The sequence below is a fragment of the Lynx canadensis genome, chromosome E1 (assembly GCF_007474595.2).
Source record: "Lynx canadensis isolate LIC74 chromosome E1, mLynCan4.pri.v2, whole genome shotgun sequence".
Taxonomy (NCBI): Eukaryota; Metazoa; Chordata; class Mammalia; order Carnivora; family Felidae; genus Lynx; species Lynx canadensis.
Window position 1 is genome coordinate 9,309,510 of NC_044316.2, and position 26,341 is coordinate 9,335,850.

At 38.3% G+C, this 26,341-nt stretch overlaps 1 protein-coding gene across 14 annotated transcripts in view; it reads left to right on the forward strand.

Moving 5' to 3' along the window:
* The window catches only part of NCOR1 (nuclear receptor corepressor 1), a 161,978-nt gene that overhangs the window by 21,573 nt on the left and 114,064 nt on the right, over positions 1-26,341 (forward strand). For all 14 annotated transcript variants that reach the window (XM_030296172.1, XM_030296182.1, XM_030296177.1 and 11 more), the window contains exons 2-4: positions 680-857; positions 10,782-10,915; positions 21,701-21,893. In XM_030296172.1, the coding sequence (XP_030152032.1) occupies positions 750-857; positions 10,782-10,915; positions 21,701-21,893 (435 nt within the window). In that variant the 5' untranslated portion in view covers positions 680-749. The remainder of the gene's footprint in view (positions 1-679; positions 858-10,781; positions 10,916-21,700; positions 21,894-26,341) is intronic.

A 26,341-nucleotide genomic window follows, 5' to 3' on the forward strand; every position in this document is an offset into this window, starting at 1 on the left:
GCTCACACTTGTTAGTATCACCACCAGTCTTGCCAGAAAAGTCTTTAAATGTGGGGAAGCCGTCAAGCTCACGGAAGCAAGTACAAGTTTTTCCAAAATCCCAATTTTCATAAATGCTGGCAGTTGTTTTCCTGGAAGTGATAAGTTCACTGTGTTCTTCCTTGAATACTTTCTCATCCTCACTGTTGTCATAAGCTGTTTTGCGGGCGGAATTATTTAATAAAGACAATATTTCCTCTGCACCAATGCTTACCTTGGAAATAATCTTGAATCTTTTTAACAATTGACTTTTCACAACCCCAACATTTACAACCATAGGTTTTTGTTTCTGTAATATATAACATTTGATTCTCATTTATCAAAAAAAAAAAAAAAAAAAGGACATGTAATGAGCATTTGCAATGTGCCAAGTTCCATGCTGAGATTTTATATACATCGTATTACTTTATATAGCTACTGATATTATTATTTGTGATATATTAATGCTTTTTTAAGTGTACAGGCAAAGACCCACTAATGTTTTTCAAACCTCAATAATTTCTATTATATTAAGTAAATACATGAGAGAAAGCTTTTACTGGTAATTGTGGTTTTATTTATATAGCTATAGTTATAATTTATTAGAAGTACACCTGGTGCTTTAGTTCTTATCAATTCTATTTTTTCCCATCCTGTTTAGGTGGTTTCCTAGAAACATGATTGTTTGTTGGACTTGATCTCACAGCCTGGTGAGGACTTCTTTACTGATAATGTCAAGTTCAGGTTATCCTCCCAACCAAGGAGCATTCAGCACAGAACAAAGTCGTTATCCTCCTCACTCTGTTCAGTACACGTTTCCCAGCACGCGTCACCAGCAGGTAAGGATCAACTACTATGCACTTGCCTAAGTAGTGCGTGTGGGTGTGTGTGTGTGTGTGTGTGTGCGCGCGCGCGTGTGTGCGTGTGTGTGCGCGCGCGTGCCCGCACGCGTGCCCGTTGGCGCTTTCTTTCCTTTTCCTGTTTAATGCATTTGTTGGTCAGAAACCAAATGCGATTGTTAGAATTGTATACTTTAAATGGCAAGAACCGTTCTCAAAGATGAGGAACCCAAGGTTGGGGATTAATTATCTTTGTCTTAGTCTGGCTTTATGCCAGATTGCAGCTAGTGACCATGTCTTTTGTTTTCTTTTTTCTTTTTTTTTTTTTTAAATTTTTTTTAATGTTTATTTAGTTTTTGAGAGAGAGAGAGAGAGAGAGAGAGAATGGGGGAGGGGCAAAGAGAGAGGGAGACAGAATCGGAAGCAGGCTCTAGGCTCTGAGCTGTCAGCACAGAGCTAGATGCGGGGCTCAAACTCACAAACTGAGAGGGCCTGAGTCAGATCTTACCTGAGTGAGCCACCCAGGCACCCCCCGCCCATGTCTTTGTTTTCGTTTGTAGGAGTTGTTGTTAGAAAAATATCAGTTGTTTAGGGTTTCCAGGTTAAGAAACCCTATTTTATTGCTCCAAGTTCTGGTTTAGTATTAAGCTGGCCAGATAACTTGGCATCTCTTGAGCGATGGCCAGGATAGGGCCTGTAACTTCTTGAGAGGCTGGCGGTAGGAAGATGAGTTTGTATGCTGATTAACTTGTGAAAAATAAAATATGAGAAGAAATTATTACCTCAGAGCAGGCTGGGACAGGAATGTAAGGGTTGAAGAAAAAGAGGAAAGGAAGGGGTGAAATGGTCATCTCAGAGAAAAAACAAATTTGGGGTGCCTGGGTGTGGCTCAGTTGGTTAAGCATCCAACTCTTGATTTCGGCTCAGGTCACGATCTCACTGTTAGCACGGAGCCAGCTTGAGATTAGCTCTCTCCTTCAAATCAGTCAATCAATATATTTATTTTTTTTTTTTAATTTTTTTTCAACGTTTTTTATTTATTTTTGGGACAGAGAGAGACAGAGCATGAACGGGGGAGGGGCAGAGAGAGAGGGAGACACAGAATCGGAAACAGGCTCCAGGCTCTGAGCCGTCAGCCCAGAGCCCGACGCGGGGCTCGAACTCACAGACCGCGAGATCGTGACCTGGCTGAAGTCGGACGCTTAACCGACTGCGCCACCCAGGCGCCCCTCAATATATTTATTTATAAACATATTTAATTTGATAAATATATATATATATTTTAAAACAGTCTTTTTTTTAAAGTTTACTTATTTTAAGAGAGAGAGAGAGCGTGAGCACACAAGCGGGGGAGGGGCAGAGAGAGGGAGACACAGAATCCTAAGTAGGCTCTAGGTTCCAAGCTGTCAGCATAGAGCCCGATGTGGGACTCAAACTCAAGAGCTGTGAGATCATGACCTGAGCTGAAGTCGGCGCTTAACCAACTGAGCCACCCAGGTGCCTCTCACTTTTTAAATATTAAGTATGTTAGTTGCATATTTTTGTAGATGCCCTTAAAACATTTTTTTTTTTATTTTTATGTATTCATTTTGAGAGAGAGGGAGAGCTTCCACATGAGCGGGGTAAGGGCAGAGAGAAGGGGAGAGAGAATCCCAAGCAGACTCCACACTGTCAGCTCAGAGCCCAATATGAGGCTCTGTTCCACAAACTGTGAGATTATGACTTGAGCTGAAATCAAGAGTTGGACACTCAACTGACTGAACCACGCAGGCATGCCTGTAGATGTCCATTTTCAGTTAAAGAAGTTGCTTTCTATTGCTAGATTGAGAGTTTTAATCCTCATTGGGTATTGAATTTTGGTTGTATTGTTTTCCCTTAACCCATAGTCTTTGTCTGAATGCTGATTTCCTAGTTTGCTTCTTCTTTGTTTTTATTAAAAAAAATTTTTTTTTTAAATGCTTATTTTTTGAGACAGAGAAAGAGTATGAGCGGGGGAGGGGCAGAGAGTGAGGGAGACACAGAATCTGAAGCAGGCTCCAGGCTTCAGGCTGTCAGCATAGAGCCCGACACGGGGCTCGAACTCACGATCTGTGAGATCATGACCTGAGCTGAAGTCGGACGCTTAACCGACTGAGCCACCCAGGCGCCCCTGTTTTTATTTTTTTAAATCAACTTTAAGGTTTAATTGATACATAATACAATTTTCTTATATGTATACATTTTGACAGATTCATACACCCATAAAACCACCACTAAAGTGAAGATGTATTTCTGTCACCCCATAAAGTTTCCCATGTGCCCCATCCAGATTAGTCCTTCTCCCGTACTTTCCACAAACTCAGCTCCTAGGAAACCACTGTTCTGCTTTTTGTCATAACAGATTATATTTGTTTTGAATTTTACATGAACTCTTTTATCTGTGGCTTCTTTTGCTTCCCATAATGTTTTTGAGATTTCTTCAAGTTCTGGTGCATCTGAGTAGTTAATTTCTGTTTATTGCTGCCTATGGATATATTACAATTTGTTTATCTAGTTACCTATTCCAGTTTTGGCTATTATAAATAAAATTATTTAGAAAACATGTATCTTTGTGTTTTATCTAGATTATATAAAGTATTGCCTTATTTTCGTAACAGTATTGTTGGACAGCTTATCTTTATAATTTGTATCAAGTCCAATTTATTAACTTTTGTCTTTAATATTTCTTGCTTTTTAAGTGTTATATTTAAGAATTTTGCCAAACTCCAGATCACTAAGGTTTTCTCCTCTTGAGTTTTTATAATCCTGTTTTACATAGTCTGTCACCTCTTTTGAATTAATGCATTTTTTTTCAACATTTTTACTTATTTTTGGGACAGACAGAGACAGAGCATGAACGGGGGAGGGGCAGAGAGAGAGGGAGACACAGAATCGGAAACAGGCTCCAGGCTCCGAGCCATCAGCCCAGAGCCTGACGCGGGGCTCGAACTCACGGACCGTGAGATCGTGACCTGGCTGAAGTCGGACGCTTAACCGACTGCGCCACCCAGGCGCCCCACTCTTTTGAATTAAATTCTGTTTATGGTGTGAGGTAATGGTTGAGGTTCTTGTTTTGCATATAGATATTCGCTTGTTCTAGAAACCATTTGTTGAAAAGATTTTTCTTGGGGCGCCTGGGTGGCTCATTTGGTCCACTCAGGTCACGATCTCACCATTCCTGAGATGGAGCCTGGAGTTGGCTCTGAGCTGACAGGCAGAGCCTGCCTGCCTGAGATTCTCTCTCTCTCTCTCTCTCTCTCTCCCTCCCTCCCTCCCTCCCTCCCTCCCTCCCCTACTTGCATGTACTCTCTGTCTGTCTCTCAAAATAAATAAATAAACTTTAAAAAAAAAAAAAAGTTTCTTCTTACTCCTCTGAATGGTTTTGGCACTTTCATTGAAAATCAGTTGATCATATATGTGCAAGTGTATTTCTGGTCTCTCTGTACTGTTCTATTGATGTATTTTGTGTATCTTTTACCTCACACCTATGTGATAATCTGTGTAAACAAACATGTCTTTTTTTTTTCCTTAATGTTGATTATTTTTTGAGAGAGAAAGAGCAGGGGAGAGACAGAGAGGGAGAGAGAGAATCTTCAGCAGGCTCTGTATTGTCAGCACAGAGCCCGATGTGGGGCTTGAACTTTTGAACCATGAAGTCATGACCTGACCTGAGATCAAGAGTTGGAGGCTTAACCAGTTGAGCCACCCAGGTGCCCCCAAAATGTCGTCTTTTAATAAAGCTCTTCACACCGTCTTGATTATTATAACTTTATAGTAAAATTGAAATTGAATAGTGATTCTTTTCTGAATTACTGTTCTGAATATTTTCTTTCTTGCCATTTCTATATACATTTTATTAATTTTTACTTTTTATTTATGAAGTGTTTATTTTGAGAGAGAGAGAGAGAGAGAGCGTGCACACGTGTGTGCGTGCACATAATTGGGGGAGGGGCAGAGAGGGAGAGAAAATCCCAAGCAGGCTCCGTGCTGTCAGCGCAGAGCCTGACTCAGGGCTCAGACTCACAAACCAGGACATCATGACCTAAGCTGAGATCAAGAGTTGGAGGCTTAACTGATTGAGCCACCCTGGTGCCCCTCTGTATTCATTTTAGTGGATTTTTTTTTTTAAGTTTATTTATTTTGAGAGCGTACATTTTCGAAGCACCTTGCGAGTTTCTACAGAAACGCTTGCTGGGTTTTCTGTTTTTAAATTTTTTTTTTAGTTTATTTATTTATTTTGAGAGAGGGAGAGCGAGTAGGGGAGAGGCAGAGAAAGAGGGAGATAGAGAATCCCATGCAGGCTCCTTGCTGTCAGCTCCAGAGCCCACTGCAGGGATCAAACTCACGAGCCGGGAGATCATGACCTGAGCTGAAACCAAGAGTCGGATGTTTTACCGAATGAGCCACCCAGGCACCCCTCTAGGGTTTTGATTAGACTTGTATTGAGTCTAGAGATAAATTTGGGAGAGAACTGACATCTCAACCACTTTGATTTTTCTGGTCCATGAACATGATATAATTCTCCATCTATTTAGGCCTTCATTAATTTTTCTCGGTAATGTTTTGTAGTTTTCAGTGCATAGGTCATGTACATCTTCTGTCACATTTGTTCCTAAATATTTCATACTTTTGATGCATTTGTAAATATATTGCTTTTTTGAATTTAGTTTTCAGTTCATTGCTCCCATGTATATTTGATCCTGTATCCTGCAACCTTACTTGTTACTTCTAGCTGCTTTTTAATAGATTTCATAAGACTTACTATGTAGGTGATCCTGCAATCTGAGAGTAGACAGTTTTGCTTGTACCTTTGGATGCTTTTCTCTTTCTTTCTTATTAAACTGGCTTTAATTGCTAGTACAGTGCTGAATAGAAGAGGTGAGAGTAAATATCCTTGACTTGTTTCTGATCTTAAGAGGAAGGCACTCAGTCTTTCACCATTAGGGATGTTGTTAGCAGCTGGTGGCTACACTTACCTTGGGGAGCATTGATTGGGTAATGTCTAGAATTGTCAAATCAATATGTGTACACCTGAAACTAACATAACATATGCTGATTATACTTCAGTGAAAAGCTTGGGAAGTGTTCCCCCTTCCTGTATTTTCTTAGGATTAGTATTTTTTCTTCCTAAGAAATTTGATAGAATTTATCAGTGAAGTCATCAGGGCCTAGAATTTTCTTTGTGGGGAGAATTGAAATTATGCATTCAATTTCTTTAATAGTTGTAATTCACATTCTTTATTTTTTGTTGAGTCAGTTTGGGTAAGTTTTGTTGTTCAATATATTCAATTATATTAAGATGTCATAATATTCCTGTTATCTTTTCAGTGTCTTTGAGATCTGTTGTGATGTCATTCCTCATGTTGATAAGTACTTTTCCCTTCTTTTTTTTCTTTATTAGTCTAGCCTTGAGGTTTCTCAATTTAATCGATTCTTTTCTGAGAATAACTAATTTTGGTCTCATCCATTTTTACTGTTTTTTTTTTTTTTTTTCTATTTTCTTGATTTCTCCTCATTATTTTGTTCCTTCTCTAACTGCCCACATATATAACAGTTCTGGCATCTTTCACTTCTTTGTGTACATTCGGTTTCCTTTTGATGCTATTTTCTTTTTGTCTGAAGAACGTCATTTCTCTTAGTGCCTGTCTTCTGGCAGTGAACTCTCAACTTTTATTTATTTGAAAAAGTTCATTTCAGTTTTATTTATTTTATTTTAATTTTTTTAGAGAGCGTGAGCATGTGTGAATGGGGGAGGGGGGCAGGGGGAGAGAAAGCGAATATTAAACAGTCTCCATGCTCAGCACGGAGTCTGCCACAGGGCTTGATCCCACGACCCTGTGATCATGACCTCAGTGGAAATCAGGAGTAGAGTCTGATGCTCAACTGACTGAGCCATCCAGGTGTCCCTCAGCTTTATTTTCTAAGAATATTTTTACTGGATACAGAATTCTAAGTTGACAGTTCTGTTCTTTTTTTTTGTTAAAAAAATTTTTTTTTTTTAATATTTATTTTTGAGAGGGAGAGACAGAATGTGAGCAGGGGAGGGGCAGAGAGAGAGGGAGACGCAGAGTCTGAAGCAGGCTCCAGGCTCTGAGCTATCAGCATAGAGTGCAACGTGGGGCTTGAACTCACAAAGTGTGAGATCATGACCTGAGCCAAAGTTGGTCGTTTAACCAACTGAGTCACCCAGGTGCCCCTCTTTTCTTTTTCTTACTGTTTATTTATTTTTGAGAGAGACGGAGTGCCAGTGAGGGAGGGACAGAGAGAGAGGGAGACAGAGGATCCAAGGCGGGCTCCGCGCTGAGAGCAGAGAGCCCCATGCGGGGCTCCAACTCATGAGTTGTGAGATCATGGCCTGAGCTGAAGTCAGACGCTTAACCGACTGAGCCAGGCACCCTGACCGTTATTTTCTTTTAGCACTTTAATAGATGCCATTTGTTGTGTTCTGGCTTATGTGGTTTTCTGACCTTTGGTCATTCTTATCTTTATATATAAGTATTGACATTCACTGAACTTCATGCTTCTGTGGATTTATAATTTTCATAAAATTAGGCAGTTTTCAGCCATTATTTCTTCAGATACATTTTTTTTGTGTACTTTCCCCCTAGTTTTATTCTGAAACACAAATGACTTGTGTTTGTATTATCCTACAGGTCACTGGACCTCTATTCATTTTATTTTTTCTTTTTTTTTTTTTTTTATCAGTTTGCTTAGTTTTATGATGACTTCATGTTCAGTGGGTTTTTTTCTTCTTCTTCTTCTTCTGGGGTTCCAGCTAAGTGTTAATTTCATCCAGTGAGATTTTCGTTACAGACGTTGGATTTTTCATTTTTGAATGGAATATGAACATTGTGAATTGTATACATTTTATTAGTGGCTTTTGTTGTATTCCTTTAAAGAAAGTTGAATGCCTTCTGGTGGCCAGTTAAATTACTTTTTGAAGTTTATTTTTAAACTCTTTAAGGGCAAGTCGAGAGTAGTCTTTATTCTAGGTCTTATTCGTCCTGGGATATCTAGTGATTATTTCATGTATTCATTGAAGATTCTTCCCTTTGGCTGGAGGAAACTCGAATGAGTTCTGGCCCCATGTGTGCTCTGGGAAGTGTGTGTTTTATAGTTTCTCCTGTTTATTCTAAGAACAACCAGAGTTGTTTGCGACTGGTCTATGTTCTCCCCTGTGCCTTTGCAGATTGGAATTCAGCCAAAGACTTAGGAGAACCCAAATTCACATTTCAGGAAGTCTTTCTCCGTTTAACTCTCTTCTCATAGAAAGTCTCCAGAAATCCTGTCCCCATGGCTTTACCAAACTAGTATGGTTGCTCCTTCAGTGAACAAGATTACAGAACACTGTTCGGGTTCCCTTCCCAGGGACACAATTTGGAAATTGCCTTTAGGCAGAAAAGTCTGGAGTACTGTAGGACTTACCTCATTTGTGTGATTTTTCTCAGAGATTGAGTCCTGTGCGGTCTGTTTTCTGATGTCTGAGAATAGTCACTATATTTTGCCCACTTTTTTGGCTGTTTACTATGGGAATGTAATTCTGGACAGTAACCTGCTCATAGCTGGAATCCAAGTGCACTGTTTGGTTTAGTTTACTCCTTACTCTTAATTTGTCCTGCTGGATACATCCTTTAGAAATTCTTTCAGAGAGAGGCTGTGGTTGGTAAATTTTCTGAGTTCTTGAATTCTGAAAAGTTTGTAGTCCTAAAATTTGAGAGGGTGTGGTTATTGAATTTGTAGGTTCTAAGTTATTTTCCTTTGAACTTGGAATATGTTGTTTGTCTGTTTCCTTCTATACAGTGTTGCTGATGAGAAACCTGTTTTTATTATGATCCTTGTTACTTTGTAGGAAACCTTTTTTTAAGGACCTTATGATATCTAGTAAAATTTTCTCTTCTCACTTTTCTGGAATTTTTGATGTGTCCATCCAGTGTGATGGATTAATTTTTAGAATATGTCCAGCTTTTCTCTTAAGCCCTTTTTAATCCGAAGGCTTTGTCTTTTTAACTTCTGAGAAATGCTGTCCTATTATTTCCTAGAATATTGCCTCTCACCGGTAGATACTGAATGTTGAGCTTTTTACTCTAGCTGCCATTTTTAACTTCTCTAATTTCTATATCTTTATATGCTATATCTATATATGCTTCACTGTTGTCTGAGAGAATTTCTCTGTTCTGTCTTCACTTTAATTTGCTCTTCACCTGTTCTATTAATTTTACTGATCAACTTTTTAATTTCTTTGATTGCTATTTGAGGATATCATTTATACTTTTGTGTGTTTTGTACTTTTACTCAGTCTTTTATCTATTTCTTTGTAAATTCTTTTCTGAGTGAGTTTTGGTTCTTTTTAAATTTTTTATTTTTTTAAATGTTTATTTTTGAGAGAGATTGCACGGGTATTAAGTGGGAGAGGGGCAGAGAGAGAGAGAGAGAGAGAGAGAGGGACAGAGGATCTGAAGCAGGCTCTTTGCTGACAGCATAGTTCAGGGCTCGAACTCATGAACTATGAGATCATGACCTGAGCCGAAGTCAGGTGCTTAACTGACTGAGCTACCCAGATGCCCTGGTGCTTTTTTTTTTTTAGGTGGCTTTGACTTTTTTTCAGTGTTTATAGTGTTTCTTGGTTATGTTTTCAACTTTGTATCCGATATTTTTTCTTAGACTGTGTATGAATTATGTTTTACTATTATCTGTTTATAGCAAAGGGCTCTAGGCCTCTTATTTATTCCATGTTTCAGTCTGGGCAGCTCAATTTTATGTTTATGATTAAAAATTTTTGTTGACATACAATTCATATAACATAAAACTATTTTAAAGTATATAATATCTTTTAGTATATTCACAAATGTTGGGCATCCATTACTGTTACCTAATTCCAGAACTTGGAATGAAATGAAACCTATACCTCATAGTAGTTAATCCCAATTCCCCCTTCCCTCCATCCCCTGGCAACCACTAATCTACTTTCTGTCTCTATTGATTTGTTTCTTACAGACATTTTATATAAACAGAATCACAAAATATGTGCCCTTTTATGTCTGTTTGTATTTAACATAGTATTATGTTTTCTAGGTTCATCTAGGTTGTAGCGTATATCGTTAGTACTTCAGTCTTTTTTATGATTGAATAATATCCCACAGTATAGATATACCACATTTTGTTGATCCATTCATGAGTCACTGGGCATTTGGATTCCTTCTGGTTTTTGGCTATGGTGAATAACACTACTTTGAAAATTTGTGTACAAAGTTTTGTGTATGGACATATACCTTGTATATATACCTAGGAGTGGAATTCCTGGGTTATTTGGCATTTCTGGGTGTAAATACCTGTTTATGATTGTTAGCATTAATGGACTACTTTTGAAAAGAAGGTTTTGTTTTTTCCAACGAAGAGTCAAATGTAGGAAAATAAACATAAAAGCACCCACCTAGAATGATGGAGAGTGTTATTCTTACTTAGCAGATTGAATCTCTGGACTTATGTCTCTTCGTTTGTAAATTTTCATGGATTTAACCGAATGGCTTTTGTGGCCCTGCTAGCTTACTGATTTTGAATTTAATTTGGAATGATTTTTAAGATTTCATATTGAACACGTGAGTTTGAGATCTTACTATTTGAGTAATATGGAGTGGGAGTTACTTATAATGCATGTTACAGTAGAATGAGGGAAATGTAGACTGAACACAAAATTTCATTTTGAATTCTTCTGAACGATACTCGGTTAAAATGTTGATGGTTAGGTTTAAGAGGAAAAATCAGATCAGTGAAGGACTGAAATCATCCTTGCTGCTTCTTTCCACACTTAGCAGCCCGTCACTGCCTCTGTGCATTGATACTTGGTTTAATTTCACGATGCTTTTCAATTTTTGGCTAATAATTAATTTATGATTATTTCCCTATTAGGAATTTGCAGTCCCTGATTATCGTTCTTCTCATCTTGAAGTCAGCCAGGCGTCACAGCTCTTGCAGCAGCAGCAGCAACAGCAGCTTCGCAGACGACCTTCCTTGCTCTCGGAATTTCACCCAGGTTCTGACAGGTAATGGGGTTCTTCTGTGTTTCCATCTAGGATGCACCTTCTGCGGTGTGTGTATACTCACTTCATAAGTGTGCCATTAAATTTAACGTTACTTTTCCTTGATAATTTTATTAACCAAGCTGTGAGTGGTCACTTACTTACATATTGGGCTCTTTTATATCTGATGATCTTTTGGAGTAGTTATCATAATAGTTACAAAAACTCCTCAAACTTGTTTCCAGAGTTCACAGTTGATGCTGTGTAGTGGGAAGTCTGGTGGACTAGGTTTGCATTCTGGTCAGCTTATGGCCTTGGTTGTATGTGTAAACTGGTGTTTTCAGTTTCGGCGGCATTTTAGAAGCACCTTGGTTTTTAAACTTGATGCCCACGCCCCATCTCAGAATTATTAAATCCGTTCCTGGGATTGGGCCCAGGCGTTCGTGTGGGTCTAGAGTTTCCCAGGTCATTCTCATTTGCAAGGAGGGTTGCAAATTCCTGATTTAGATTCTTTAAGCCTTAGTTTTCTCACCTGTAATAATGAGAATAGTAATGAGATTGTCCTCAAAGGATAGTCTGTGATCAGGTGATGTTGGCCTGTTCACGGAAGGCTCTCACTTCTGCAGTGTCCTTACCATCTCTGCTCTCTTGCGCCATTTTCACTCTTAATCTAAAGTATAATAACTCCTTTTTATTAAATTGCCTTTCTGCCTTTCTTGTTTTAGCAATTTTGTAAAGAACCTGATTTCCTATTATAAAGATATGTTTACTGTTTAGGTTTTAAGATGATAAAAGGATTGAAATTATTTGGCTGTGTTTAAAATTATCATAAAATACATTCCTTGGTGAAGGTTGTGGAGGGAATTCAGATCACTCTCCTCCGTCATATCTAGCAAATTACATAAAAATAGCTTTTCGAAAAGTGGCTAAAACCCACCCTGTATAAAGCAGGAAAGGCATACAGCCACTGCCATAAACTTGGGAAAATGGCATTTAAGGAAGGAATTAGAAGAATCTTGCACCTACTTCCTACTTCTACTCTCAAAGAAGCAGTGTTGAAGAAAGAAGGAGGGTCAATAAAATCCTAAGATTTCTCGGAAATACTCCCTAATTTGAGAAAATGTGGTTAGGGTGTAGTAGTAGTGAACTGTTTGCTTGGGAACCCCTCTTGCGCCATCTCGCAGGAGGGGCGGGCACGGTGTGCCGTTTTCCAAAGTGATGAGCTGAAGCCCTCAGGACTGGTTTACGCGTCTGGCTTGTAGGGCAGGCCAGGATCCTCGAGAAAGGCAACATAGCCCCAACCAAGTTTTCTTCTCCTTTGCCCCATTTCCCTATTCCCTCAGGCTATAGAAAAGCATGTAGAAAGCCAACGCCAGTCCTCTGTCTGCAGACAAATGCCAAGCAAAGTGGATGAGCAAGGAAAAGGCACGCATACCATTTTATAGTGAAGACAAAGTCTGGGTAGGGCTGCATGTGACATCCCTGAGCAGGAGGGTAATGAAGCCATGGACAGGGCAAAGGTATTCCTGGAAGAGAAAATTAAAGAAGGCAATACAGAGTGTCAAAAACAAAGCGCCCGGTGTGTAAGAAGACAAAACAATGAAGAAATTGCCCCCTAAGTGCTATACACTGTAGGCGAACTTAAAACCTTTTAAAAAGAAGATATTTGACAACAGTACAAGACAACCCAGTTAGATAAAATGAAAGATTGGACATTCCAGTTCCCCCAGGCCCACCATTATAAATTCAGTATATTATAATATAAATATTAATTAAATATAAAAAAGCAAGGAATAAAACAGCTGTGGCTAAAAGTTAGACCTTTGTCATGTGAGAAAGTCCAGAGACAATCAGAGTGGATGCAGAAGAAAAGAATAAAATTAAAGCAGTTATAAAGCGGTTGATAAATTAAAACCATCCAAAATTTCATGAGAATGTGTGTTTCTGAGGTGGAAAACCTGTCAAGGAAAGGAAGTAATAATTGATAATTTTAAAGTGAAGGAAGAACTCTGTAGATGGATAGGGCATATTTTGCTCCAAGGATAATTACACAGAATGATCAGTATCAGGACAGAACTTGGCTCATTTATCACAGTTCAAGGGTAAGTAAAAGAATCAGGAATTCAGGAAGCAAAAGAAATCCTTGACAGGGAAGAACAAGTCTGGCTTCAAGCAACTACAGGATAGAAGATAGGGGAGCAGTAGCTACAAAGTTCGGAGGAAAAGAAATGAGATCCAAGAATATTACGTACCACTCAAGTTTAAGAATAAAAGCGACAGGCGGACAGTCTTAGACTGAACACTTAAACTTCTTGGAAGAATTTTAGGTGATAGAATCCAGCCAAAGAATGGAAGCCGTGGTAAAAGGACTGTAGTAAGCCACACACCGTTGTAAGTAAAAAGTCCATGTGAGACATCTGGACGAATTATGGTTCCATAACTGAACGTCAATAGCAAATCTTGACAAAGTAATAGTAATGTAACTACAGGATCTAGAGGTATTGTAGGTATTGGGAGACGTTTAAAGGTACGCACTTGAAGATTGTGTCTGGAGTAATCTGATACTTCTAAAATGGAAATGTTAGGCTTATAAAAAAAAAATCCCATCTTAATGCTTTTCATAGTTTTCCCCTTATCCTTTAGCAATAATCTTTTAGGAGTGAATTTCTTGTGGTAAAGGAGCAATTCCTTTCAATTTAAGCTTTATTTCATTTTATTTTTTTCTCCTAATACCTGTATAAAAACAAACCAAATATTCTTCACTTAAAGTTTTATTTTTGCCTGCATATCCATTTACCCATATGTAAAAATAAAGTGATGTCTGGGTACAGGATTCACCCAATTTTAGCATTGTTTCCATGTGGTGGGATTTGGGGCAATTTGTTGCTTAGTTTTATTATGTGTTCCTGGAATTTTTTTGGTTAGTGAATGTCTATCATTTTATAAACCATACTCTTAAAATATGAGTCATTTCTGGGTGAAATGTCATCAGTCGTATTTTCTAGATTTCATTGGAAAAATTAGTCCACATAATTACAGTATTTGGATATTTAGATAAAAAATTGCAGAACAGCTTAAGGTAGTTTCAGATATTATAAAAAATTCACCAAAATTCAGATCATTGGTTTTCCCTTGAGCAACAAAAGAAGAAGCCAAATCATGCTTATACATTTGAAAATTTAGGCTAAATTTCCATAGCTAGGAAAAAATAAAATCTGATGTAATCCTAGATGTGTTTTGAATAGCTATGAACTTTATGACATGTTCCCCCTGAAGAGAGTTATCTTTTCCTTAAAATTAAAATGATAAGGTATAGGTATATTACAGTAAAAAGCCCATTTAAAAACTTTAATTTGTTTTAAAGGTATTTAAAAATGGTACTGAGAGGTCAAGGAAGTCCGTGAGATGTAAGAACTTTTAAGTTTAAGAGTGTACAGAGATTTTTAGTATGAAAATTTGATGTTTGTTTTTTCTTTATATGCCTCATTTGTCCAGTCATCAATTGATAAATATTTGAGTTTTCACTTTTTGATTGTTATGAGTAATGCTGCTAGGAGCACTCATGCACAAGTTTTTATGTGACCATGAATTTTCCTTTCTCTTGGGAATATGCCCAGGAGTAGAATTGCTGTATCATATGGTAGTTCTCTGTTTGTTTGCCGTTTGAGAAATTACTAGACTGTTTCCAAAGTGGCTATACCTTTCCACGGGTGTTAGTTTTTAAAAGGCAAATACGTTCACTTAAGATGGAGATTTCATGCTTAACTCCACCAGGACTCCAATATAAAACTGTATTTGTTTTCACAAAGATTTTCATACGGTTCACTTAAAATTTTTTGAAGTTTTAAATGTGAAATTAGATATTTACCTGTTTATCCATGAATAGTTTTGCTCTTGTAAAAAGGATGGGCAAACTGAAATGGGAAATCGCCTGATGTCTTGATGGCAAGAGAGCTGTGTATACTCGATGTCTGTCCTAATTGTCCTGTGTACCGGTGGCCGTATGCTCTCCTCCAGTGCTAGGTGTACTGTACCTTCTGGCTTTGGGAAATGTCACGGGCAGATTCACTAGAGGTAACATGTAATACTTGGAAGTTAACTTCTGTAGGTCGAGGGAACAACCGAGGACCGAAATCCAGCTCGGGCAGTCTGCCAGGTCCTGTGTACCAGAGGGTTGCCTTTGCTTATGCAGGTTGCACACACAGTTTTCTTGCAGGTCGGCAGTGGCCCTCATTCTAAGTGCTGTGTCGAGGGGCGTGGCCTTTAACTGGCGCTGGATGCTTGTGTCTGACAGATTACCTCTGGCTGCTCTGTGGAAGGTGGATTTGAGGTGGATAGACTAGAGGCAGAGAGAACATGGAGAGTGTGAGCCTGAGGTAGGACAGCGAAACAGAGACAAGACAGGCTGGAGTAAGTTAGGAGGGAAGGCTGCCAAGTCCTCGCAATTGGCAAAGATGAGGGAGGAGACCTGGATGAATCCTGGCCTTCCAGCTTGTTGGATGGCTGTTGGTTCTGTGGCTGTGACAGTGTGATAGAGATTAAGGAAAGAGCAACGAAGGGGAGACAACTCGAGTTTGGTGCAAATTAAGCTTGAGGTACCTGTGACACATCCAGCTGGAGATGTATCTAGCATGCGTGGGGGCCGATCTGGGTTTAAAGGTCCAGATCGGTGCTTGTGATCCAAGGGAGGGTGGAAAATGAGAGGGCAGCTGTTCGAAGGTGAACCCAGAGGGTCCCCAACAGGTAAAGATACTATGAGGCGGAAGCCTCTGAAGGAGAGAGAGGAAGGAAAAGGACTGAAACAGTGGTCTTCAAACCTGTTGCTTGCATATTTCTTAAAAGAACTTTGAAAAGCTATATTGTACATTTTTAAGTTGACATTTAGAAGTTTCCTAAGTTTTAAAAGATGGATATAATTTGCCATATTGAAAGTATTGACATTTTAAGGCAAAACTGCTGCAATACAGTTTTAAAATTATCTGACGGAATCTAAATACCATAGTGATTTGGTACCATCATCCACTTAAAATGACACTATGTATGAACAAACTTGTCTTTAACAAAACTTCTCTTTCTGTTCCTTATTTTCTCGGAGCTCATGTGTTCATTCTTCTTTTTTTCACAAAATTTATCCTCACGTGAGTCGCTTTGATTATTCCGAGTCCTTTATCGATCAACCTATCTTACTTCTATTTAACAACAAAAATATGGGAAAGCATCTGTTTCTGAAAGATGCTCTATTTTAAGAAACTTCTTCTTTTTCTTCTTTTATTCTCAAGTTCGTTAACATACAGTGTAGTCTTGGCTTCAGGAGTAGAACCCAGTGATTCATCACTTACATAAGATGCCCAGTGCTCATCCTGAAAAGTGCCCTCCTTAATGCCCACCATCCATCTAACCCATCCCCCCCCCCCACCTCCCTCATTCTCTGTATTTAAGGGTCTCTTATGGTTTGCTTCCCTCTGTGTTTTTATCTTATTTTTGCTTCCCTTCCCCTATGTTCATCTGTTAAGTTTCTCAAATTCCACATATGAGTGAAATCATGTGACATCTGTCTTTCTCTGACTTATTTTGTTTAGAATAATACCCTCCAGTTCCATCCACATTGTTGCAGATAGCAAGATTTCATTGTTTTGTTTTGTTTTTATCACCAAGTAATATTCCACTGTGTACATAAACCACATCTTCTTCATCCATTCATCAGTTGATGGACATTGGTTTTTTTTTCCATAATTTGCTATTGTTGAGAGTGCTGCTAGAAACATTGGGGTGCATGCGCCCCTTTGAATCAGCATTTTTATACCCTTTGGATAAATACCTTGTAGTGTAATTGCTGGGTCTTAGGGTAGTTCTATTTTTAACTTTTTGAGGAACCTCCACACTGTTTTCCAGAGTGGCTGCACCAGTTTGCATTTCCACCAGCAGTGCAAGAGGGTTCCTCTTTCTCCGTATCCTTGCCAACATCTGTTTAAAAAAACTTCTGGATGGAAATATTATAAGACTGATCAAAACAATCATTTATGAAAACGAGAAACAAATTGATCAAATATAAGTAAAATTTCATGGAAATGCATCCATGCATTAATGAGATAGATGATGGCTGTTTTCAAACTATCACTTATTGATAGAATGAAGGCAGCCATGTACTCTATTCTTATTTTTTATTCTGATGAAGGTGCCAAGAAACCTTATTCATAAAAGTAGTTTGTTATGAGGTATATGCCCTAAATCACTTCTTTATCTAAGATGAAAATGTTAGTTAATGCCTTAAGTTCTTCAATTTTGTTGAAGGCAGAAATTTGGGAACTGTTAGCTTGTCAAAGGAGCTCTGGAGGCATTTATACTTTGGGGGACAGTGCTCCAGTATAAGGTCCAGGAAGGGTGAGCCTTAAGCTTTTTGTGTGTGCAAAATGGCAATTGTGAGAGAGAAGGGAGAACTACAGGTTTGTTTTCCAGCAGGTCAGTTTAAGTAAAGACTGTGTAAGGAAGCTCAGCATCGTCGGAGGTGGACTATTTTAAACCGATCTGTGCTCGGATCCCCTGTGGAAAACAGACTCTGACAACCAGGGCTGATCACGTCCTGGAAACCAAGAGGTAGAAGAGTTTCAGGAAGGAAGGAGTAAGTAAAGTATAAAATGTGGCAGATAGGTCAGCGTATGTCTAAAAATACTCTTTTGCTTTCAGTATTAGGAGGTCATTGCTGACTTCAGTGCGTGGTGAGTACTTGTAATAAAGTGAAACGATGGGGCAGTTAAGTCCGAGTCCAGTGAGTTGAGTGAATGGGAAAAGAGTGAACTGTTGAAAAAGAGCAAAGGTCACCCTCTCAAGTGGTTCTAAGCTTCACAAATAAAATTATATGCTAGAATTTCCTAGGCTAGTCTTTATTAATAATGATTCCAAGAATTAACTTGCATGTGACCTTTTTTACTGTGGTAAAATGTATGTAACACAGATTTACCATTTTAACCATTTTTATTTTTTTTCAACGTTTATTTATTTTTTTGGGGACAGAGAGAGACAGAGCATGAACGGGGGAGGGGCAGAGAGAGAGGGAGACACAGAATCGGAAACAGCCTCCAGGCTCTGAGCCATCAGCCCAGGGCCCGACGCGGGGGCTCGAACTCACGGACCGCGAGATCGTGACCTGGCTGAAGTCGGACGCTTAACCGACTGCGCCACCCAGGCGCCCCAATTTTAACCATTTTTAAATGTTCCAGTTTAGTGGCATTAAGTGCACAACAGGCTTTTTGTAACCATCACCACTATTTCCAGAACGTTTTCATTGCCCCAAAGAGAAACTCTGTTCCCATTAGGCAATAATCCCCCTTCCTCCTCTTCCCCCAGTCCCCGGGAACCTCTAATGTACCTTCTTTCTCTCTGCATTTGCCTGTTTGAATTTTCATATAAATGGAGCCACACAGTAATTGTCCTTTTGTATCTGGCTTATTTCACTTAGTGTAATGTTTTGAGGTTTATCCACATTGTAGTGTATGTGTCAGAACTTGATTCCTTTTTGTGGCAGGATAATAGTCCACATAGTGGACTGTATTACCACTATACAGCGCCACATATAAATGTGGATGTAGATACCGCATTTTGTTCATCCATGTATCTGTCAACAGACATGGGTTGTTTCCACTTTTGGACAGTGGTGAATAATGCCGCTTGAACGTTGGTGTACAAGTATCTGTTTGAGTCCGTTTTCAATACCTTGGTATCTGAGTCCCTGTTTTCAGTACTTTGGGATATATACCTTATATACCTAGGTGGAATTGCTGTGTCATATGTCATATGTCATATGTCTATATTTAGCTTTTCGAAGAACTGCAAAAGTTTCCCACAGTGGCTGTACAGTTTTACATTCCCACGCAGTAGTGTGCAAGGTTCTAATTTTTCTGCATCTTTGTAAACACTTGTGCTTTTTTTTTGCTTTTTTTCCCAAACAAGTCTAGCCAAACAGTACCTCAGTTTGGTTTTGATTTGTGTTCCCATAATAACGAATGATGTTGAGCATCTTTTCATGTGTGTGTTGGTCATTTGTATGTCTTTGGAGAAATGTCTGTTCACATCATTTGCCTCTTTCTTCCTTCCTTCCTTCCTTCTTTCTTTCTTTCTTTCTTTCTTTCTTTCTTTCTTTCTTTCTTTCTTTCTTTCTTTCTTTCTTTCTTCCTCCTCTTCCTCCTCTTCTTCTTCTTCTTCTTCTTCTTCTTCTTCTTCTTCTTCTTCTTCAAGTTCTCTTTTTATTGTTCAGTTGTGGGAAGGCCATTAATACTCTGGATATTAAAAGCTTATCAAATACACGGTTTGCAGGTAATTTCTCCCATTTTGTGGGTTTTCTTTTCAGTCTCTTGATAGTTTTGATGAAGCCTAGTTTACCAGTTTTTTTTTTTTTTCTTCTTTCTTTTGTTGCCTGGGCTTTTGGTGTGATATCCAAGAATTCATTGCAAAATCCAACATCGGGAAGACTTCTCCCTATATTTTTTTCCTAGGAGTTTTAGAGTTTTAGGTCTTATCTTTTAAATCTGTAATCTGTTTTGAGTTGATTTTTGTAGGTGGTCTATGACAAGGGTCCAGCCTCTTTCTTTTGCATGTGGGGATCTAGATTCCCCTGCACCATTTGTTGAAGAGATTGTTTCTTCCTCTTTGAATGGTCTTGGCACACTTGTTAAAAGTCACCGACAATAGGGGCGCCTGGGTGGCGCAGTCGGTTAAGCGTCCGACTTCAGCCAGGTCACGATCTCGCGGTCCGTGAGTTTGAGCCCCGCGTCAGGCTCTGTGCTGACAGCTCGGAGCCTGGAGCCTGTTTCCGATTCTGTGTGTGTCTCTCTCTCTCTGCCCCTCCCCTGTTCATGCTCTGTCTCTCTCTGTCCCAAAAATAAAAATAAAAACGTTGGAAAAAAAAAAATAAAAAAAAAAAGTCACCGACAACTGATGTGAGTTAATTTCTGGGCTTTCAGTTCTCTTCCCTTGGTCTGTATGTCTACCCTTAGGGCAGTGTCACTCTTGATTACTCTTGATTACTGTAGGCTCATAGTAAGTTTTGAAATTGTGAAGCGTGAGTTCTTCTAACTTTGTGTTTCTCTTCCAAAATTGCTTTGGCTCTTTGGGGGGGTCCCTTGAGATTCCATATGAATTTTATGGTGGGTTTTTCTGTTTCTCCAAAACACGCCACTGGCATTTGGATAGAAATTGCATTGAATCCATAGATAGCTTTGTGTAGTATTGTCGTCTTAACCATATTAAGTCTTTCGGTACATGAGCATGGGCTGTCTTATCTGACTATTTAGATTTTCTTAGTTTCTTCTACAATGTTTTGTGGTTTTCACTGTGTAAGTCTTGGGCCTCCTTGGTCAAATTTATCCCTAGCTTTTATTCTTTTGGATGCTACTATAAATGGAATTATTTTCTTAATTTCATTTTCAGACTGTTCATTGCTGATACATAGAAATGCAACTGATTTTTGCATGTTGAATTTGTATCCTGTAGCTTTGCATTATTCATTTATTAACTCTTACTAACTTTTCTTGGTAGATTCTGTAGGTTTTTCTACCTATGGGATCATGTCATCTGAATAGAAATACTTTTGTTTCTTCCTTTCAGATTTGGAGTCCTTTTATTTCTTTTTCTCGCCTAATGCTCTGATGAGAACCCCCAGTCCCATATTGAATACAACGGCAAAAGCAGCCGTCCTCATTTTGTTCCTAAGTCTTTCTGCTCCAGTAGTTTTTTGTGACGTCATTGCGAATTTTACGAAAGGAATAGGATTTATGTCGTGAGTGAGCATTCAGATTTTTGGAATGTAATAATTTTATAGACCTCAGGGTTTATTTCATCATCTCTTCTAAAAAGGAAAGCCAGTGGTGATCCTTTTCATCGAGAAATACTTTGTGAGATGTTCGTTTAAAGCTTGGCCCACAAAGTAAAGTGTTGCTTCTGTAAATACTTTTATAGGAAAGGGAAAGTGAAATTAATGAACACCCACACGTAGTACTCTGTACAGTACCCCACTGAAAGGAATCAAAGGCAGATTCCTGACTTTCAAGACACTTACGTACTTGCAGAAACTAGACAGAATATGTATTTCGGAATTTCAAAGCAATGTTACATTTCCACTCAAGACACTTGTCTTAATAATATCTCACAACTCAAGTCATTTATGTTTCCATGTACAACTGCTGGGAGATTTGTTTCCTGCTTGTTTTATTATTGGTTCATAATGGTAGTCGCTTTTCCGGTTTAGATCATACTAAATTCAGTTATTATGCCATAGGTTTAAAAATTGTATCTTAGGGGTATTCTTCAGCAACTTAAAAATTTTCTGCAAATGGAAATCTTTTGTTATGTCTTTCACTTCTTTACCACTACCATTCTCACCTCCCCTGAAGAAACTTTTCTATTAGAATTAGAAGCTTAGGGGCGCCTGGGTGACTCAGTTGGTTAAGCGTCCAACTTCAGCTCAGGTCATGATCTCACGATTCGTGAGTTCAAGCTCCGCGTGGGGCCCTGTGCTGACAGCTCATTGCTTGGAGCCTGCTTTGGATTCTGTGTCTCCCTCTGTCTGCTCCTTCCTTGCTCATGCTCTTTCTCTCAAAAGTAAATAAACAGTAAAAATAATTTAATGAAAAAAAGAATTGGAAGTTTAATAGCACTTTATATCTATTCCTCTGGGGTGCAGGAAGGGGGGGCAGGGATTCACTTTAAAAGTACGCATAATTTTCACATTTATTTTAAAGTCCAGCCAGGGGTGTTAGCAGGAAGTTGTACATCATTTAAGAAATTTCAAGTGTTTCTTTTCTTTTCATGTAATAGGCCTCAAGAAAGGAGAACTGGATATGAACAGTTTCACCCAGGGCCATCCCCAGTGGATCATGATTCACTGGAATCCAAGCGGCCACGTCTGGAACAGGTTTCTGATTCCCATTTCCAGCGTGTCAGTGCTGCGGTCTTACCTTTAGTGCACACGCTGCCAGAAGGGTTGAGGTCTTCTGCAGACGCTAAGAAGGTAAATATTTGTTCTCTTACCCTGTGGAGTTGTCGGTCTGTGATGTTTATTTAGCCATATTCGGGCACAGTGCCTAAAAGAAAGTCCGATTGTGCCAGTCTCTAAAGGTTAGTGCTATGGGAAAGTAAAAATTTTGTTAAACAAAACTGAAAACCACAGACCGAGTGCTCCGGCCTTTTAAAGTCAGTACTTTTGCCTTTTTGGTAAATGAAAACAATCTGGGGACTGCTGTAAAGAAAAATTGCTATTGAATAACTCTCAAGCATTTTTGTACTGGCTTGCTGGGCTATAAAATGTGGTCAGTGGTTCTTAAGACAACCACAGTTTTGTTAAATTTAAATTAAATTTAAGAGAATCCCCTTAAATTCAGTTGCAGTTTATTGACTTGCTATATAAGAGAAAAGACATTTTAGGTGAGGTTTGTCTGTGCTTATAGTTTTTATAAAGAAAAATAAATTGTTCTTATAATTTATGTAAAAAGTAGTTTCTTTAGAAAACTTGCCAATACAGAGGAAAATTACGTATAGTTCTGTATGTTGGAGAGAAATACGTACTTTTAATATATAGCTATATTTTGTGACATTTTTCAACAAAGTATACTGTGAATTTATGAGAAGGTTCTATTAAGATCAAATCTCTTTTCCTCTTGTGTTATTGTTTCTTGCCTTTTGTGAAATACATGTGCGTGCATTATGCCCTTTTTTTGTTGTTGAGTTTATTTTTTTTAACTGTGTATTTTGCTTACCATTAAATCTGCAGATTGGGAAGTACCTGGCACTTAGTAGGTACTGAATAAATACTTGTTTTAGGAAGAATAAACTAATTTTTTGATACTCTTTTAACAGTGTAGTGTTAACCTTTTTGCTATCCCTGTCCCCCTTCCCATTTTGTTGGCAAATATCTCTTCCCTAATGTTTATTTACCTTTGTGGCTAATGGCCTTTTCCACCCTGATATCAGATAAATAAGTACCCACACTTTTTCTTTGAGTTTTTATGCAGGGAAAAGTGATTTAAGAGATGGTGAACGTGTATGCAATTTGTTTTCAAATAGTTCTGCTAAAGGGAAAAAAAAAAAGGTGTGTGGATGTGTTTATAGAGAAAGCAAAAATAGTAAAATGTTAACTAGTGAGCATGAAGGATAAATGCGTATCCATTGTATTGTTCTTTCAACTTTTATGTACATTTGAAAATTTACAAAATGATAGGATAGGTGGGGAAAGCTCTAGAAATAAGCTCAACTTCTGGGATTTTTGAGGCCTACCTCCTTGTGTGAAATACATGTGTTATAGTCTATGGGTTCATAAGAAATGTTTTGCAGCATGAAGAACAAAAGAAAAAATACAAAGGATAAAAGTCTTCTTTTAAGAATAATTTATTCAAGGATGAATAAATGACTACAAATGTTATTTATAGCTGTAGAATTTTTTAGCAGAAAGGGATCTTCAAGTCTCATTCATTAAAATGTGACATGTTGGATCACTGTACAACCTATTTCCATTTTATAGTAGAGAAAACAGATGTTAGGCAAAATTGAGCAACCTAGGTGGTGCCTCCTGAGTTGGAGTGAAAACCCGTGACCCCTGACCCCTGACCCCTGGTCCTGCTTTTCCCCCCCTAAGCTGTAAACCATGACTTTTTTTTTTTTTTTTTTTAGAAGTAGGGATTTTGAAAGAATTAGTTTGGGGTTTTTTTTTAATGTTGGTAAGCTCAGGTGTATCTTTTATAGAAGAATTAGACAAGCTTGAAGGAGAAAGTTACTTTACAGCCTCACCAGTTAGAAATTGTTGTTAACTTTGTGATAGTTGGGTGGGTATTTTAATATGCTGACTTTGTACATTGTTTATAACTTTATTTTCGCTTAAGTGCTTCATGAGCTTCTTTTCGGGTCAGTAAGTTTGCAACTGTATTTTTAGTGGTTACTTAGTATTTCATATATGGATATAAAGTAATGTGTCACACATGTAGGTTATCTGTTGGTTCATTAGAGCAATGACATGGTCTTTAGGCTGATTTTTTTGGTGTTCATTCTTATTTATTTCCTTAAGGTAAATTCCTGTTAGTATAATCAATTTCTGATCAGAGTTGGCATGTTTTTCAGCCTTTTGTATTTCCAGATTGTCCCGCCAAAGAGTAGGACTGATTCTTATTCTTGACAGCAGAATGTAGGGTGCCCAATTATTGTGCTAATGCCACAGATTTGCTGCTATTTAAAAGACCATTGTTAATCGGATAAAATTTTAACTTGTATTTATTTGCTTCTTACTAAAACTTACATTTTTCATTTGTTTATTGGTTATTCATTTTTCCTGTTTTGTAAATTATTTTTCCTATCTGTTCATTTTTCTGTTGGTCAGTTTTTGATTTTGACATTTTGGAAATGCTTTTTCTCATTTGCTTTTAAATTTGTTACTGCTATCTTGATAATCAACAGAAGACTGTTTATTTTAATCCATCAGTCTTTGTTTCTTCTTTTTTTTATTTTTTTTATTTTTTTTTTATTTTTGGGACAGAGAGAGACAGAGCATGAACGGGGGAGGGGCAGAGAGAGAGGGAGACACAGAATCGGAAACAGGCTCCAGGCTCTGAGCCATCAGCCCAGAGCCTGATGCGGGGCTCGAACTCCCGGACCGCGAGATCGTGACCTGGCTGAAGTCGGACGCTTTAACCGACTGCGCCACCCAGGCGCCCCTCTTCTTTTTTTTTTTTATTAATATCTTTTGCTGTTGGCTTTTCTGAGCCCAAGATTGTGTGAATACCTTGTTTTGTTCGCTTGAGGCTCATTGTGATTTGCTAATAAAGCTCATGTAAATGTTTGCTGTCATTTGGCTTTTATTGTGATATAAGATAAAAGGTAGGAATCTAACTTTCTTTCCTCAAAATTGCTATCATTATGTTCCAACACAAGATTAGAAACTCCATGAAGGCGAGTATCATGTCTGTTTCATTCACCCCTCTGCCTAGTGCCTGCACATAGTAGGCACTTAAGGAATTGTTTTGTTGTTAAGTGTTTAACTAGAAGGCAAGTCTGTGGAAAACATTGCTTTGTACTAGTAGTTCTTAGCGAGTGCATCAGATCACCTGAGGAGCGTTTGCAAAGTCTGCAGTTGAAATACCTGTTTTGCTATTTTACATGTTCCGTAACACACATGAACTCATTTGCATATGGCAGGAGAATGTGTTATATAACGAGGTCTTGGTGGTTCATAAATGATTTTTCTCTGCACGTTAATGTTTCAAAAGCTCTCAGGATCAAGCTGACCCATAATTAAAAGAAGTAGCCTTCATGATGTCTGAAGACCTTGAGAAGATTCGAAAATTATTTCATTCAGGAACTGCTCTGCTTTTCACTGTTAAGCTAACTAGTGGAGATTCAAGTGTCGAAAAGAAAATGTGAAGATACTATCTCCTATGTTTTTTTCTGTATTTTTTTGTTTTTAAAGGTTGATAAAGATGGTTATACCCTCAATTGTATTTTTATTATTTATTTATTTTTTTTTAGCGTTTATTTGAGAGAGAGAGAGAGAGAGAGAGAGAGACAGTGAGCAGGGGAGGGACAGAGAGAGAGGGAGAGAGAATCCCAGGCAGGCTCCATGCTAACAGCATAGAGCCTGATGAGGGGCTCGAACTCACAAACAATGAGATCATGATCTGAGCCAAAATCAAGAGTCGGATGCTTAACCGATGGAGCCACCCAGACGCCCCTCTATTTTTTTTTATTTTGATGAAACATACTGTTTTCTGTTAGAAGCAAAAGACTTCAGGGATTTACATCTTAACAGCAGAAGCATGAACTACAGAGTTTGAATCGAGCAAAGACTGTAGGCTGATGGCAAATGATATTGGAGCTTCAATATATTATTACCTCTGTTAGAATTGTTACTGTTTTCGTTAATGCTCTGCATACAAAGTTGTACAGGTTTTAATAGCCACAATCCTATTTTCCCCAGAAGTTTTTTTTTTTTTTTTTTAAGTTTATTTATTTATTTTGAGAGAGAGCGAGCGATAGCAGGGGAGGGGCAGATAGAGTGGAGGACAGAGGATCTGAAACAGGTTGTTTGCTGGCAGCACCAAGCCTGATGCGGGACTCGAACTCACAGCCATGATGAGATCATGAGCTAACTTGAAGTTGGACACTTAACCAACTGAGCCCCGGGTCTTATATTTAGCATATACTATTACAGAATATGAGGTTTTTCAGAAATACGCATATTTTAGCCAAAATCTCTGTTCCAAGTTGTTTTGGAGCAACTATCCAAGTATAGTTGTGTGCATTCTTTGTTAGAACTACTGATTTCTCACAGTTACTTAGTCATTATATTTAATACTCTTAGGGCTGTATTGTCCTATGAACTATGCTCATTCTAGGGTTCTTAAAGCCTGCAGAAAACTAGTGACTTAATCCAAAATTTATCTTTGGGGCGCTTGGGTGGCTCAGTTGGTTAAGCCA